The following is a 15,908-nucleotide window of genomic DNA, read 5'->3' as shown; positions in this document are numbered from 1 at the left end:
GTTACGAATCGGGCTGCGAACCTTAAGGCTAACAGTTCGAAACTACCAGTTGCTCCGCAGGAGAAAGATGAGGCGTTCCGCTCCTGTAAAGATTAACAGCCTTGGAAACTCTGTACAGGGTCGCTATGGGTCGGATCCGATTCAACAGCCCTTAACAACAACAACAACAACAAAGAAGGATTGAACTCTAATTATGAAAGTGGCAGGAAAATACAGACAGCAGCTGTAATATTAAGAAAGAATCCCATGATATAAAACACTTCCATATCCAGATACACTTTTTCTGTAATGAATGATTTTACTGCAATGACCAGATCTGGCATATAAGTACGTTACTTCTCAGGCAGTTCAAAATGCTTTCTGGATCACAAAGACACCATTTGTTGTGATGGGAGCTCAGCAGGGATTGTCCTGAGGCCGCAAATGTTTAGCAAAGCAGAAAGCTTCAACTTTCTTCTGTAGGGTTTGAATGACAGATCTTGTGATGAGTTGTCCAGTGCCTATCCTACAGCACCTAAGGTATCTGATTTCTTCAATGGTGAAAGAGGATCCTGGTAACTACTTAAGGGAGGGAATTCAGTAATCTTCAGAGCCTTCCCTTTCTGAATTATGCTGAAGAGAATCTGACCTGTTACTTGTAGTTTATTACCTCTACTCCAAGTTTAAATTCAGAGAGTTGCCCCACTAATGTGTTTTAAGGAACCCTGGTGGTCCAATGATTAACTGCTAGGCTGCTAACCAAATGGTCAATGATTCAAACTCACCAGAGACTTGATTTTTTTGCTAAGTGCCATTTAGTTGGTTCCAACCAATAGCGACCCTGTATAGGATTTCCAAGGAGCAGCTGGTGAGTTTGAACTGCCGACCTTGCATTCCAATGCTTTATCCCACAGTACCACACCAGGACCAGCAATCTGCTTCTTAAAGACTTTGTTGTTGTTATTAAGTGCTGTCAAGTTGGTTCCAACCCATAGTGACCCTGCATAGGGTTTCCAAGGAGAGGCTGGTGAGCTTGAGCTGCCAACCTTGCAGTTCAACCCGACTTTGCAGTCCAGCACATTAACCCACAGAGCCTTAAAGACTTAAAGAGTCTTAAAGACTACAGCCTAGGAAACCCTATGGGCAGCTCTACTCTGTCCTAGAGGGTTACTAGTAGGACATGGAACAAGGGATATCATTGCTGACATTAGATGGACCTTGGCTGAAAACAGAGAGTACCAGAAAGATTTTTACTTGTGCTTTATTGACTGTGCATTCGACTGTGTAGATCGTGAACTACAGAGATTGAGATCACTGCAGAGGATGAGTATTCCAGACACTTCAGCGTTCTCATGAGGAACTTGTACATAGACCAAGAGGTAGTTGTTTGAACAGAACAAGGCGATACTGAAAGGGTTTAAAATCAGGAAAGGTGTGTGCCAGGGTTGTATCATTTCACCTTGTTTATTCAGTCTGTATACTGAGCAAATAATCTGACAAGCTTGATTATATAAAGAAAGCTGTGTTATCAGGATTGGAGGAAGGTGCATTAGCAACTTGCAATATGCAGATGACACAACCTACTGGAAGTTAAGAGGACTTAAAATACTTTCTGATGAAGATTAAAGACTATATATCCTTCAGTGTGAATTACATCTTAACATAAAATATCTTTACGATTGGACCAATAAGAAACATCATGATAAACAGAAAAAAGATTGAAGTTGGCAGAAACTTCATTGCTTGGATCCACAATCAACTCTCATGGATAATCAAGACAATTGAACGACACATTGCAATAGGCAAATCTGCTGCCAAAGATCTATTTAAAATGTTGAAGAGCAAATATGTCAGTTTGAAGATTAAGGTGTGTCTTAACCAATGTGCCACCTCATATGCAGGCAAAAGTTGGACAATAAATAAGAAAGACCATAGAAGAGCCAATGAATTTTATCATGGTGTTGGTGAAGAATATTGAAAATACCATGGGCTGCCAGAAGAACCAACAGATCTGTCTTGGAAGAAATTCAGCCAGAATGCTCTGTAGATTTGAGGATGTGACACTTCATCTCTCACTCATACTTTGGACATGTTAGGAGGCAATAGTCTCTGGAGAAGGACACTATGAGTGGTAAAGTGTAGGGTCAGCAAAAAGAGGAAGATCTTTGTCTTAGTTATCTAGTGTTGCTATAACTGAACTACCACAAGTAAATGGCTTTAACAAATAGCAATTTATTCTCTCACACTTTGTTGTTGTTGTTAAGTGCAGTCTAGTTGATTCTGACTCATAACAACCCTGTTTAGGGTTTCCAAGGAGCAGCTGGTGAGTTTGAACCAGTGACCTTGCAGTTCAAATTGATCTTGCAGTCCAGTGCATTATCCTACAGTGCCACACCAGAGTTCACAGTTTAGGAGGCTATAAGTGTGAATTCAGAACACTAACTCTGGATAAAAGTCCTTTTCTCCATTATGCATCAGTAGATCCCGCATTCTTTGGATCTCACCATATGTCCTGGCATCAGTCTTTCTCTGGATCTAGGAGCGTCACAGTGCAGACACCCTAGCTCGAAAGGATGCATTCCACTCCTGGCTCATCTATCTTGGTGCTTGTAGGGCCCTCTGAGCTTCGCTCATTTCTTTCTTCTTTTATTTCTCAAAAGAGACTGACCCAAGATACAACCTAATTCTATGATTGCATCTGAGATCTCATTAACATCATAGAAATGGGGGTCTGCAACATAGGGTAAGTATGACAGATCATGGCTTATCACATCAAACTCTATCATGAGTTGACTTTATTGTATTAGTTCTCATTATGGAGGTGATAACTACATTTTAAATGCTATACCATGATAATTGTGACCCAGCCAAGTTTACACAAACCTTAACTATCCCAACCCCCAACAAGATGGATGGATTCAGTGACAGCAACCATAGGCTTTAAAACAATAACAGTTGTGAGGATAGCAGAGGAAAGGGTTGTGTTTCGTTCTGTTGTGGATAGGGTTGCTATGTGTCATGACCTAACCTAAGGCACCGAACAATAATAACACCATCAAGGAAGACCAGTTAATACCATTATTTTTTAAATGTATGCACCAACCTCTAAATCCATAGTTAAAGAGAATGAAGTATTCTGCCAGCTTTTTCAGTTTGAAATTGATTGCACAAGTCAAGATGTATTAGTAAGCACTGGTGATTGGAATAAGTATATTGGAGTTATGTTGCTGGAGGAGACTATTGAAAGTGTCTTGGGCTGCCAAAAGAACCAAAAGATCTGTGTTGGAGGAAGTGCAGCCAGAGTGCTTCTTGGAGGCCAGCATGGCCAAACTTCATCTTTCATACTTGGGACATATTGTCAGGAGGGACCAGTTGCTGGAGAAGGATATTATTTTTGGTAAGGTAGAGGGTCAGAGAAAAAGAGGAAGACCCCCAGCGAGATGGATTGACAAAGTGGCAGCATCAGTGGGCTCAAGCGTGGCAACAATTGTGAGGTTGGCCCAGGATTGGGCAGTGTTTCGTTCTGTTGTGCATAGGGTCACCATGAGTTGGTACTGACTTGATGGCACCTAACAACAACAAGCAGTTCAAACTCACCAGTCGCTCCTTGGAAACCCTATATAGGATTGCTATGAGTCAGAACCGACTCAGCAGCACTTAACAACAACAATCTTTATTGGGTGTCCAGGTGTGGTAATTGAACTGCTCATGGGAAAGTTCATTTCTGTTACTTGGGTTTGCTCCATGTTAGAATAGATTTTATGGCAGCTAACAACAACAGCAACAACATTGATATGAAGATGGCTTGACCTCACAGATCCCTTGAATGTTCTAGGGGCTCCCTGGGAATCCAGGACCACACTTTAAGAATCATGGCTCTAGAAGAAAAACAAATCTACAGCCAAGAATTACTAAGCATGTGATGAAGTGCTGCATATATTATGTGAGATAGTTTACTAATCCAACAGATGGGAAAATTCACACTGAAAGGGTTAGAGAGAATACAAAAATCCTAGAAGGACTTCAAACCAAATGTGCAGTGTGTTTTAGATTAATTATATGCTCATCTGTCTGCAGAGCCCAAAGACTGGAAGTATAATTGCTAGTAATTAAGAGTAGGCTTTCTGGGTGATAGAAATGGACATGGTTTTTGTTTACTCTTTATGACCTTTAATCTTTATGGCGTCCTTTTCCTATGTCCCTGCTGTCCGAAACAGAAAAAAAATTCATCTATTAAGAAATATTTGTAAGAGTCCCCACTGAATAGTTTTCGTCTTGTCAAGACGGGTCTGGGTAAAAGAGATGGGATAAGATTCTTATGATTCAATAATGAGTAATTGTTATCATGACTAATTGTGACTGTCACAGTTGTAAAGGTAGAAGTTTGGTAACAAAAATGGAGGAGTAGTTAATCCTATAGTCCAGAAACAAAGGACCCTAGGACCATCAAGGGAGAAGCGTACGAGCATAATGCAAGACCTTATCCTGAGAAGCAGAGACACCAGAGATGGAGGCAGAGATGGGGACATGGAGAGAGGAAGCAGTTGAGGATTCTAGATTCATGGGAAGAGAGAGACTAAGAGCTGGTGGCCAGGAGGCAGACTTGCAGAATGTGCCCTTTGGTGGTGTAAATTCTTATATATGCCTGAGTGTTTAAAAAGAAAAACGAATATGAATCAAGAGAAATACTGTTATGTGATGGTACATGGAGAGGATTATAATCATTGTAATGAAACAAGGTGTATGATTTGTTGAATTTGTAAAACTGTTGATCTTTCACTCAATTCACAATAAAAACCTTAACAAAAAAGAAAAAAAGGAATGTTTGCAGAAAATTCAATAGCTGTATGTTTCTATCAATTTCATTTTGTTGTCTTCCAAAACACAGGTCCATGTAGCGCTGTTGTTTCTGTTTTGCCTAGTAGGTATTTTTAGGTATTCCATGATAATGAAGCTTAGTCCATTTATAAAGAAATAACATCTTTTTTTTTTTTTTTTTTGCTGGATTTGCTTATGATGTCTGAATAAGCAGTTTAAATGCATGTTTTTAATAGTCAGTTACCCAGTATTTTTCACTGGGTACAGAAGGCCAATAGTAGAAATGATCATAATGAATCACAATGTTTTGAATGCTGCCACAGGTTGTAGCTTGATAAATTGATGGAGAAGAAAGTCTTTTCTACGTTTGCTTTAGTTGTGTAAGAGGGTGGTTCTAACATGAGCTCACTTAAGCCATGAGAGATAAGTCACCATGAGGTCATTCAAAATGTATAGAGCCAAGACTTAGTGGACCATCAGTAAGATGGGAGACCAGCTGAGGAGCCATGGAAGGCTGGAGACTAGTCTCCTAGGCAGCAGCTAACTGGAGGGGCAGTAGGACAAGAGATGAAGAAATGGGGGATAAATCCCAGAACACATACAGCTGGGATTGTAATGGAACACTGTATGTGGTTTGCCTCTCCCTGCTGACTTGGGTGTAGTTCTGAAAGATTAGATGACAGAATATACATTCTAATTTAATGCTTATCCATTATGGTATCTGTGAAAGTATTCAATAAAGTCTGCCAATTTTCTACATGTCCAAAAGCTATGTTGTGTTAGGTGCTGTTGAGTAGGTTCCCTGTAGAGGCCCTATATAGACAGCATTGTACTTCAAGATAGAGCTTGTAATGTTCTTTTTGATGATGAATGTGATGCCATCCCGTTTCTGTTTGTTGTTATAGTAAACCATATGGTATAGTAAACCATATGAGTGTCTCATTTAGAATGGCCAATACCAGTATATTTCTGTTCAGTAATGTCTAGGATATTGATCTTTTTGTGTTTTATTTCACTTTTGACAACTTTCAATTTTCTTTGATTCATACTTCACACATTCCATGTAGCATGAATAATTTCTTTTAAAAAGATCAGCATGAGGCTGATCCCTATGAGGTGAAGGTTAAAGGTATCCCACATGTTCAACTTATCCAACATGTTTTAACAATCCATAATTCATAATATCTATCACCACACGTCACCTCCTTCGCATCCAGCATTCTGTAACATGCTGCAATGTCTCACAGAACACACAAGTGTCAAAGGAAATGACTCACACAGTTGTGGAGATGGGCAAGTTCGTAATCCATAGTTCAGAGAGCAGTCTGGAGGATGTGTATCATGAGTTGAAAAATCCAAATCCAAAGGTCAGACTACAGGTTGTTGATGCACAACGAGGCTGTGGGAGCTGGTGAATCAGGTGAGGTAATTGGCTGGAAATCCCACAAATTGGAGGTCAGCAGTGACAAACCAGATGCAAGAGTCAGAACCAGAGAGCCAGCCAACTTTGACAAAGCAGTCCTAGAGATTGGACTCACACCATGCCCCCAAAGAGAACTATGGGAAGTTACTTGAGTTATACCCTTGAGTAATGTGAAGCATTCTTAATCCTTACTTCTACCTTCTCCTTACTCCTTGTTGTTAACTGCCATCGAGTTGATTCTGATACTGAGTGACCCTGTATAGGGTTTCCAAGGAGCAGTTGGTGAACTTGAACCACCGACCTTGCAGTTCAAATGACTTTGAAGTCTAATGCATTAGCCCACAGCACCACACCAGGACTCCATAGCTTCACCTTAATCTTTTTTGTTGTTGTTAGGTGCCATCAAGTCGGTACTGACTCATAGAGATCCTATGTACAGCAGAATGAAACACTGCCCCATCCTGAGCCAACCTCACTATAGTTGCCACGCTTGAGTCTATCGATGCTGCTACGTGGCCAATCCATCTCATTGGGGGTCTTCCTCTTTTTCTCTTACCCTCCACCTTACCAAACATGATATCCTTCTCCAGCAATTGGTCCCTCCTGACAATATATCCGAAGTATGAGAGACGAGGTTTGGCCATCCTGGCCTCCAAGGAGCACTCCTGCTGCACTTCTTCCAACAGGAATCTGTTGGTTCTTTTGGCAGCCCATGGCACTTTCAATATTCTACACCAACACCATAACTCAAATGCATCCATTCTTCTATGGTCTTCCTATTTACTGTCCATCTTTCATATGCCAATGAAGTTATTGAAAATACCATGGCTTGGGTCAGGTGCAAGTTAGTCTTCAAGCTGCCATCTTTGCTCTTCCAACACTTTAAAAAGGTCTTGTGCAGCAGACTTGCCTATTGCAATACGTTGTTTGATTTCTTGACTGCTGCTTCCATAAGTGTTGATAGTTGATGTAAGAAGAATGAAGTCCTTGACAACTTCAATCTTTTCTCAATTTATAAGAATGTTGTTTATTGGTCCAGTGGTGAGGATTTTTGTTTTCTTTACGTTGATCCATTACGTAATCCATTCCGAAGGCTGTGCTCTTTGATCTTCATCAGTAAATGTTTTAAGTCCTCTTCACTTTCAGCAAGCAAGGTTGTATAATCTGCATATTGCAGGTTTTTAATGAGTCTACCTCCAATCCTGATGCCACGTTTTTCTTCATAGAACCCAGCTTCTGGGATTATTTGCTCAGCATACATGTTGAATAAGTATGGTGAAAGAATACAACCCTGTTGCACACCTTTCTTAATTTTAAACTATTCAGTGTTCCCATATTCTGTTCAAACAACTGCCTCTTGGTCCATGTACAGATTCCTCATGAGCACAAATAAGTGTTCTGGAATACTCATACTTCGCAATGTTGTCCATAGCTTGTCATGATCCACACAATCGAAAGCTTTTGCATAGTCAATAAAGCACAAGTAAACATCTTTCTGATATTCTCTGCTTTCAGCCAATATCCAAAAGTTTACTCACATGGGATATCAAAGAGATTGTCTGATGATTTCCACATTCTGTTGGGTAACCTCTCTTTGGAATAGGCACAAATATGGATCTCCTCCAATTAGTCTTCCAAATTTCTTGGCAGAGATGAGTGGAGTGCCTTCAGTGTCGCCTCACTTTCTTGAAAGATTTCTATTTTTATTCCATCAATTCCTGGTGCCATGGTCTTTGCCAATTCCTTTAATGCACCTTGGACTTCCTCCTTCAGTATCATTGGCTCTTAATCATATGGTACCTCTTGAAATGGTTGAACATCAACCATTTCCTTTGGTACAGTAACTCTGTGCATTCTTTCCATCTTCTCTTGATGCTTTCTACATCATTCAATAATTTTCCCAGAGAATTCTTCAGTAACAAAGGTCGAGGCTGATTTTTTCCTTCAGTTCCCCCAGATTGAGAAATGCTGAGTGTGTTCTTCCTTTTTGGTTTTCTGACTCCAGATCTTTGCACATTTTGTAATATTTGTTACAATATTTTGTAATATTTGTTGTAATATTTGGCTTTATCTTCTCGAGCTGATCCTTGAGATTTTCTGTTCTGCTCTTGGACCTCCTTATTTCTTACATTTGCTTTAGCATCTCTACACTGGAGAGCAAGTTTCAGCGTCTCTTCTGACATCCATTTTGACCTTTTCCTTCTTTCTTGTCTTCTTAATGACTTTTTGCTTTCTTTGTGTGTGATGTTTTTGATGTCATCCCACAACTCATCTGGCCTTCTGTATTTAGTGTTTAATGTATCAAATCTGTTCTTCAGATGATCTCTAAATCAGGTGGAATATATTCGAGGTCATATTTTGGCTCTCATTGACTTGTTTTCATTTTCTTCAGTTCAGTTTGAATTTGCATATGAGTAATTGATGGTCTGTCTGTTCCACAGTCTGCCCCTGGCCTTGTTTTCACTGATGATATGGCGCTTTTCCATAGTCTCTTTCTCTAGTCAATTTGATTTCTATGTGTTCCATCTGACGAGGTCCATGTGTATAATTGTCTCGTATGCTGTCTAAAGAAGGTATTTGAAATAAACAAATCATTGGTTTTGCAGTATTCTATCATTCGATCTCCAGCATCATTTCTATTGCCAAGGCCATATTTCCCAACTACTGATCCTTCCTCTTTGCTCCCAACCTTTGCATTCCAATCACCGGTAATGATCAATACATCTTGATTGCATGTTTAATCAATTTCAGATTGAAGAAGTTTGGTAGAATTCTTCTATTTCATCCTCACTGGCTTTAGTGGTTGGTGTGTAAATTTGAATAATAGTGGTATTAACTGGGCTTCCCTGTAGCTGCATGGATATTATTCTATCACTTACAGCATTGTACCTCATGACTGATCTGGATATGTTCTTTTTGCCAATGAATGCAACACCATTCCTCTTCAATTTGTCATTACCGGCATAGTAAACCATGTGGTTGTCAAATTTAAAATGGCCACTACCAGTCCATTTCAGCTCACTAATGTCTACGATATCAAGGTTTATGCATTCCATTTCATTTTTGACCATTTTCAATTTTCCTAGATTCATACTTCATACATTCCATGTTCCAATTATTAATGAATGTTTACAGCTGTCTCTCTTCATTTTGAGTTGTGTCTCATCAGCAAATGAAGGTCCTGTGGGCTTTCCTCCCTTGGACTTTACTCCATTTATGTCATCAAGGTCAACTCTACTTTGAGGAGGCAGCTCTTACCCAGTCGCATTTTGAGTGCCTTCCAACCTGAGGGACTCATTTTTTGGTACTATATCTGGCAGTGTTTCTCTGCTATTCATACGGTTTTCAGAGACTAAATATTTGGAAGTAGTTCATCATTCCTTCTTCCTTGTCTGTCTTAGTCTGGAAGCTCATCTGAAATCGGTCCACCATGGGTGACCCTGCTGGTATTTAATCTTTAGTGCCACCTTAATCTTTAGTTCCAGCTTAATCCTACCTCACTAACAACTCACTTCAAAACAGGTCCATAATCACAAGCATAGAGACTAGGGTTTAAAATACATCACAGAGAGGAACAATATGGCTAGAATGACCATAATACATAATTAGCTGCCTTGCATAAATTTGGATTATTAATGGATGTTTGCAGTTATGCCCCATAAGCAAATGAAGGTCCTAAAAGTTTTATACTCCCTTCAAGTCATTAAAGTCAACTTTACTTTGAGAAGTCAGCTCTTCCGTAGTCATATTTAGAATATCTTCCAACTGACAACCATCCAGAAGTGTTCTGCATCTCCTTCCTAGTTTGTCGTAGTCTGGAAGTTCTGCTGAAACCTGTTTACCATGGGTGATCCTGCTTATATTTAAAATCCTGATATCATCGCTTCCAACATCACAGTGATACACAAGCCACCACAAGCTTGGTAACAGATGAGTGGTGGTCCATCAGTTATACTGGGGGAAAATACTCATTATCAGTTTGGGATGTCAAGTCAGTCTGTACTTCAGGGGAAGCATGGGGAAATGCAATTTTACAAATAAATAAATAAATAAATGTGTATCTATATATTTGTGTGTATGGATATGTAAACATGGACTCCTGGTGTGACTCTGTAGGATCAGCACTGGACTGTGAACCAAGGTTGGCAGTTCAAACCCACCAGCTGCTCCTCAGAAACCTTGCACAGGATCGCTATGCATCAGAACTGATTCAGTGGCACTTAACAACAACATGTGTAAACATAAGGAATGGAGGTTAAGCATTGGGGGCTGCTATTTGAAAGCTGTTGATTCAAACTATCTGCTCCCATAAGATTTACAATCTCTGGAACCTTCAGGGGCAATTCTACTCAGTTCTATAGGAGTGCTATGAATTGGACTGGACTAGGCAGCAGTGGGTTTGATTATATATATACACACCCACACATATATATATATATACATACATATGTATGCAAACTGGTAAGGAGCTCTGGTAGCATAGTGGTTATGAATCAGGCTACTAATCTTAAGGTCAGCAATTAAGAAACTACGAGCTATTCCATGAGAAAAAGATGAGGGTTTCTACTCCCATAAAGATTTACAGCCTTGAAAATCCTATCCAGGGAGTCAGAAGTGACTCCACAGCATGTAACCACCACCACCACCATACTTACTGGTATATGACTTTATAATATGGCTTATAAAACAATGATACATATAAGACTGCTCGCTTTCTTGTTCGTGTCTTTGTTTTTTTGAATGTGAGAAAATGCTGACAGGTAGGCATCTTCTGCTAATACACCGGTTTTACCTTTGCTGTGTGTGTCTGTGAGCAGTATTATTTTTCTCCAAGTATATCCTTACCAACCTTTTGAGATGTCCTGAATGCACTTTTTAAAGTACAAAATGCCTTGCATTAGTCTCAAGGAATGAAGTTATCCAGATAGGGAGTTTCTTAATAACAAAACAATAATAACACTAAAAACCATAATACTTCCAGTGCTGATCACACTTGTGCAGAAAGCTGGCATAGTGTGTATGTTTATAGTGAGGTCAAAGGAAGGAAAAGCTAATTCTGTGACCTTTAGACTGTAGAACAGTGAAAAAGAGACAGCTATAGATAGGAAAACAAAACAAAACAGAAAACCCTAGGAACAAATAACAAGTATCTTCTTTTTTTCTCTTGCAGCTTTCAGTTTGAACACAAATTGGATGATGCTGTCAAGGCTGAACCACTGACCAGAGTCTGAAAACTCTTCATCTTCTCATTGGTCATCAGCTGAGATAAGATGGAAGACTCTTATAAAGATAGGACTTCACTGATGAAAGGTGCCAAGGACATTGCCAAAGAGGTGAAGAAACAAACTGCAAAAAAGGTGAGCCAAGCAGTGGACAGGGCCCAGGATGAATATACCCAGAGGTCCTATAGTCGGTTCCAAGATGAAGAAGAAGATGATGATGATTACTATCCACCTGGAGAAACCTATGATGGGAAAGCCAATGATGATGAAGGCTCAAGTGAAGCTACAGAGGGTCATGATGAGGATGATGAAATCTATGAAGGGGAGTATCAAGGTATCCCCAGCATGAACCAAGGAAAAGACAGCATTGTGTCAGTGGGGCAGCCCAAGGGAGATGAGTTCAAGGACCGCCGGGATCTGGAATCAGAGAGGAGAGCTGACGAGGAAGAGCTAGCCCAGCAGTATGAGCTGATAATCCAAGAGTGTGGTCACGGCCGTTTTCAGTGGGCCCTTTTCTTCGTCCTGGGTATGGCTCTTATGGCTGATGGTGTCGAGGTGTTTGTGGTGGGCTTCGTGTTGCCCAGTGCTGAGACAGACCTGTGCATACCAAATTCAGGATCCGGATGGCTAGGTGAGTCCGTCATGTCATGGCGTTCAGTTCTGAAGCACCTTTATTTGTTGAGCATAATTAACTACATTGTGAATAAATACCCTTTCATCTAGATGACTACATTCTTTCCACATTATGCAAAATTTTAAACATATAAAAGAATTGTGTGGCGAACTCCTGCGTACATCTGCTGCCAACGTGCTAGAGTTAGCATTTATTGTATTTTCTTTATCACCTATCTATCTATCCCTGAAGGTCCCTGGGTGACATAAATGATTTGTCCTTGACTACTAATGTAAAGGTTAATGGTTCAAACCCAGCCAGAGGCACCACATAAGAAAGGTCTGGAGATCTGCTTCTGTAAAGGTCATTGCCATAAAAACCCTATGGAGCAGTTCTACTCTGCAATGCACTGGGTCACCATAGGTCTGAATCGACTGATAGCAGCAGGTTTGGTTTGGTTTTTGATGCATACATGTATCTCTCTAAGGAGCTCTGGTAGTTTAGTGGTTACAAGTCAGGCTGCTAACCTCAAGGTCAGCAGTTCAAAACTACCAGCTGTTCTGTGGGAAAAAGATGAGACTTTCTGCTCACGTAAAGATGTTCAACTTCGGAAACCCTGTGCAGAGTCACTTTGAGTCACGACCAACTCCACCACGTATAACCACCATGTATCCTTTTATCCATCCAGCAATACAATATATTTTGGATGAGTTTCAAAGTAAGTTAGAGCAATGTATTTTAAATCGTACTACTCTGATAGTTGCTGGAGTTCTGGTGTGGCGCTGTGGGTTAATGCGCCAGACTGCAAAGCTGTTTGAATTGCAAGGTCGACAGTTCAAGCTCATTAGCTGCTCCTCGGAAACCCTATACAGGGTCGCTATGGGTTGAAATTGACTTGGTGGCACTTAACAACAAACAACAATAGTTGCATTGGTGTCTCTTCCATTAATTTTTTTAAAAGTATGCCCTAAGAAGTTTAAGAACATTATTACATAAAAGTTATTTGACAATTTTCTAAATGCTGAGTTTAATTCAGCAACTCTTGGCAAATGTGGTTTTCAAATTCCAAATTTTGCATAATACATGGTTTAATTGCTTTGGGGACCTGAACATTTCTTCTTTTACTTAATGAAATGTATGCTTGATTTTTTTAAAAATTTTCTCTAGATGATTTTTTTCTTTTTCCCAGCTCATACCTATTTGCCTATAACAGAAAATCTTACTTTCCTCATATGATTTAAACATCTATTTTAAATCATACTGAAATTGTTAAAGTAATTTGACTTCACTATGAGATATCTTGTGAGTTCTGGTCAGGCACTGTAGGATAAGCACTGGATTGCTAACCACAAGACTGCTGGTTCAAATCAATCAGCTGTTCCTTGGAAACCCTATACAGAGTCTCTAGGAATTAGGACTGGCTGGACAGCAGTTAGCAACAACAACATGAACTATCTAGACAACAGATTTGATATTTGCTTGTTTGTTTGTTTTTCCGTTTCTGTGCACTCAAGGTTCATATTTTTCTTACAAAGCTATAGTTAACACTCCTTGGGCTTGTGCAAGGAAAAGATGAAGGCCCACAGTGGAAACGTGCACACACTGGAATAGCTCCAACAGTGTGACAATCCACTTCATACAGTGCATGAAGTCATACAGGTTTTCAAACCACCTTTGCAAAGCATGCTTCAGAAAGACATGTTTATGTGGATATTAAATCTTTATGTGTTTCAGAATCTAAGAAAGAAACTAAGAATTCTTTGTGTCTGTATCATGGTGCTGTAGGATAAGCACTGTACCACAAGGTCAGTTCAAACCGTAAGATAGGCAGTTCAAACTCACCAGCCACGCCTCAGAAACCCAATACAGGGTGGCTATGAGTCAGAACTGAGTGGACAGCACTTTAAAAAAAAAAAAAAATTAATTCCAAAAGAACTCCTTTTGGTGCAACATTTGAGAACTCTTGCTAGCCAAGAGATTGGTGGCTTGAACCCACCCAGTGGTCCAAGAAGAAAGAGCTGGCAGTCTGCTTCTGTAAAGAGCTTTTGTTGTTGTTAAGGGCCATCGAGTTGATTCCAACTCAGAGCGATCCTATATAGGGTTTCTGAGGGGCAGCTGGTGGGTTTGAATCATTGACTTTTTGGTTGTTAGTTGTGGTGGTGGATATGTGCCACAGAGTCGGTTCCAACTCACACTGACCCCATATAGGGTTTCTGAGGCTATAATTTTTTTTTTTTTTTTTAAGGTTTTAATTGTGGATTGAGTGATAATTTACAGGGCAGATCACCAGTTTTACATTCAACAAATCATACACCCTTGTTTCATTACAGTGATTATAATCCCCTCCATGTACCATCAGTTAACAGTATTTTTCTCTATTCACTTTATCTCTCTTTTTTAAAACACTCAGGTATATATAATAACTTACACACCACCAAAGGGCACATTCTGCAAGTCTGCCTCCTGGCCCCCAGCTCTTAGTCCCTCTCTTCCCATGAGTCCAGAATCCTCAACTGCTTCCTCTTTCCATGTCCCCATCTCTGTCTCCATCTCTAGTGTCTCTGCTTCTCTGCATAAGGTCTCACATTCTGCTTGTGCTTTCTCCCTTGATGGTCCCAGGATCCTTTTCTTGACTGTGAGATTAACTACTCCCCTGTTTTTATTACCAAATTTCTACCTGTACAATTGTGACAGTCGCAAATAGTCATGAAAACAATTACTCACGAATGAATAAGAATCTTATCCCCATCTCTTTTACCCAGACCCATCTTGACAAGGTGAAAATATTCAGTGGTGACTCTTTCTTCCCCCACACACTATTAAACTAACCCCCCGCCCCCCTTTGAAACCTTGTAAACCAGTCACTTCGTGCCTTTACTGCCCCTTCATTTTAGGTAGCCAATGTCTTAAGTTGCCCGTCCCTATCTGCCCTGAGTACAGAGGGGATAACATTGATGTGAAGACTCCACACCTCTCTGTTGGTATTTAGAGTAACTACCTCCATGAGTATAGGTCAGGTTCATCAAATTGTAGCAATTTACCCTTGTTTCCTTTATCAAAAAAAAAAAAAATTTTTTTTTTTTTTTCCAATCTTCCTCTAGTCAAGTTCTGATTATCAAGCCATCGAGGCTAGGTCAAGTGGGTACTATCTGCAACTTTGGGTGTTCTTGTGCACTGAAGCTATAAATCTTTATGGGAGCAAAAGCCTCATCTTTCTCCCGTGGAACCACTGGTCATTTCGAACTGCTGACCTTGAGGTTAGTACCCTGACTCCTAATAACTATGCTACCAGAGCTCCTTTTGTAGTCCAGTGCTTATCCTACTATGTCATACTAAGGATTTCTAGAAAACCCTACGGGCCATTTCTACTGTTGGGTGGGGCTTCTATGAGGCTGAATCCACTCAAGATCACCCAACAATAGCAGCATCCTTCCTTTAAATTAAAGATTGAAAAGCCAAAGTATACAATGCATTTTGTAGAAGGAACCTTGGTTGCACTATAGAATAAGCATTGAGCTGCCAATCACAACCACCATATGTTTGTCAGTTTGTTGAACAGTGGTAGTTTGCATATTGCTGTGATTCTTGAAGCTATGCAACCAGTATTTTAATTATCAGCAGGATCAACCATGGTGGACAGGTTTCATATGAGCTTCTAGACAAGGCAGACTAGGAAGAAGGAGTGATGGAATACTTCCAAGTATTTAGTTACTGAAAACATCATAAATAGCAGTAGAACATTGTCAGAGAGCTCCAGAATACAGATTATTGAAACATGAACATTGTCGATATAATGCCAGAAGATGAGCCCCTCAGGTTGTAAGGCTCTCAAAATATGACTGAGGAAGAGCTG

At 40.0% G+C, this 15,908-nt stretch overlaps 1 protein-coding gene across 1 annotated transcript in view; it reads left to right on the top strand.

The window, feature by feature from the left end:
- Positions 1-11,490: 11,490 nt before the first annotated feature.
- The window catches only part of SV2C (synaptic vesicle glycoprotein 2C), a 351,290-nt gene continuing 346,872 nt past the window's right edge, over positions 11,491-15,908 (top strand). Inside the window, exon 1 of the mRNA XM_006873293.1 lies at positions 11,491-12,073. Within this exon, the coding sequence (XP_006873355.1) occupies positions 11,491-12,073 (583 nt within the window). The remainder of the gene's footprint in view (positions 12,074-15,908) is intronic.

The sequence above is a fragment of the Chrysochloris asiatica genome, unplaced genomic scaffold (assembly GCF_000296735.1).
Source record: "Chrysochloris asiatica unplaced genomic scaffold, ChrAsi1.0 scaffold00234, whole genome shotgun sequence".
Taxonomy (NCBI): domain Eukaryota; kingdom Metazoa; phylum Chordata; class Mammalia; order Afrosoricida; family Chrysochloridae; genus Chrysochloris; species Chrysochloris asiatica.
This window is presented reverse-complemented; position numbering and strand designations above follow the sequence as displayed.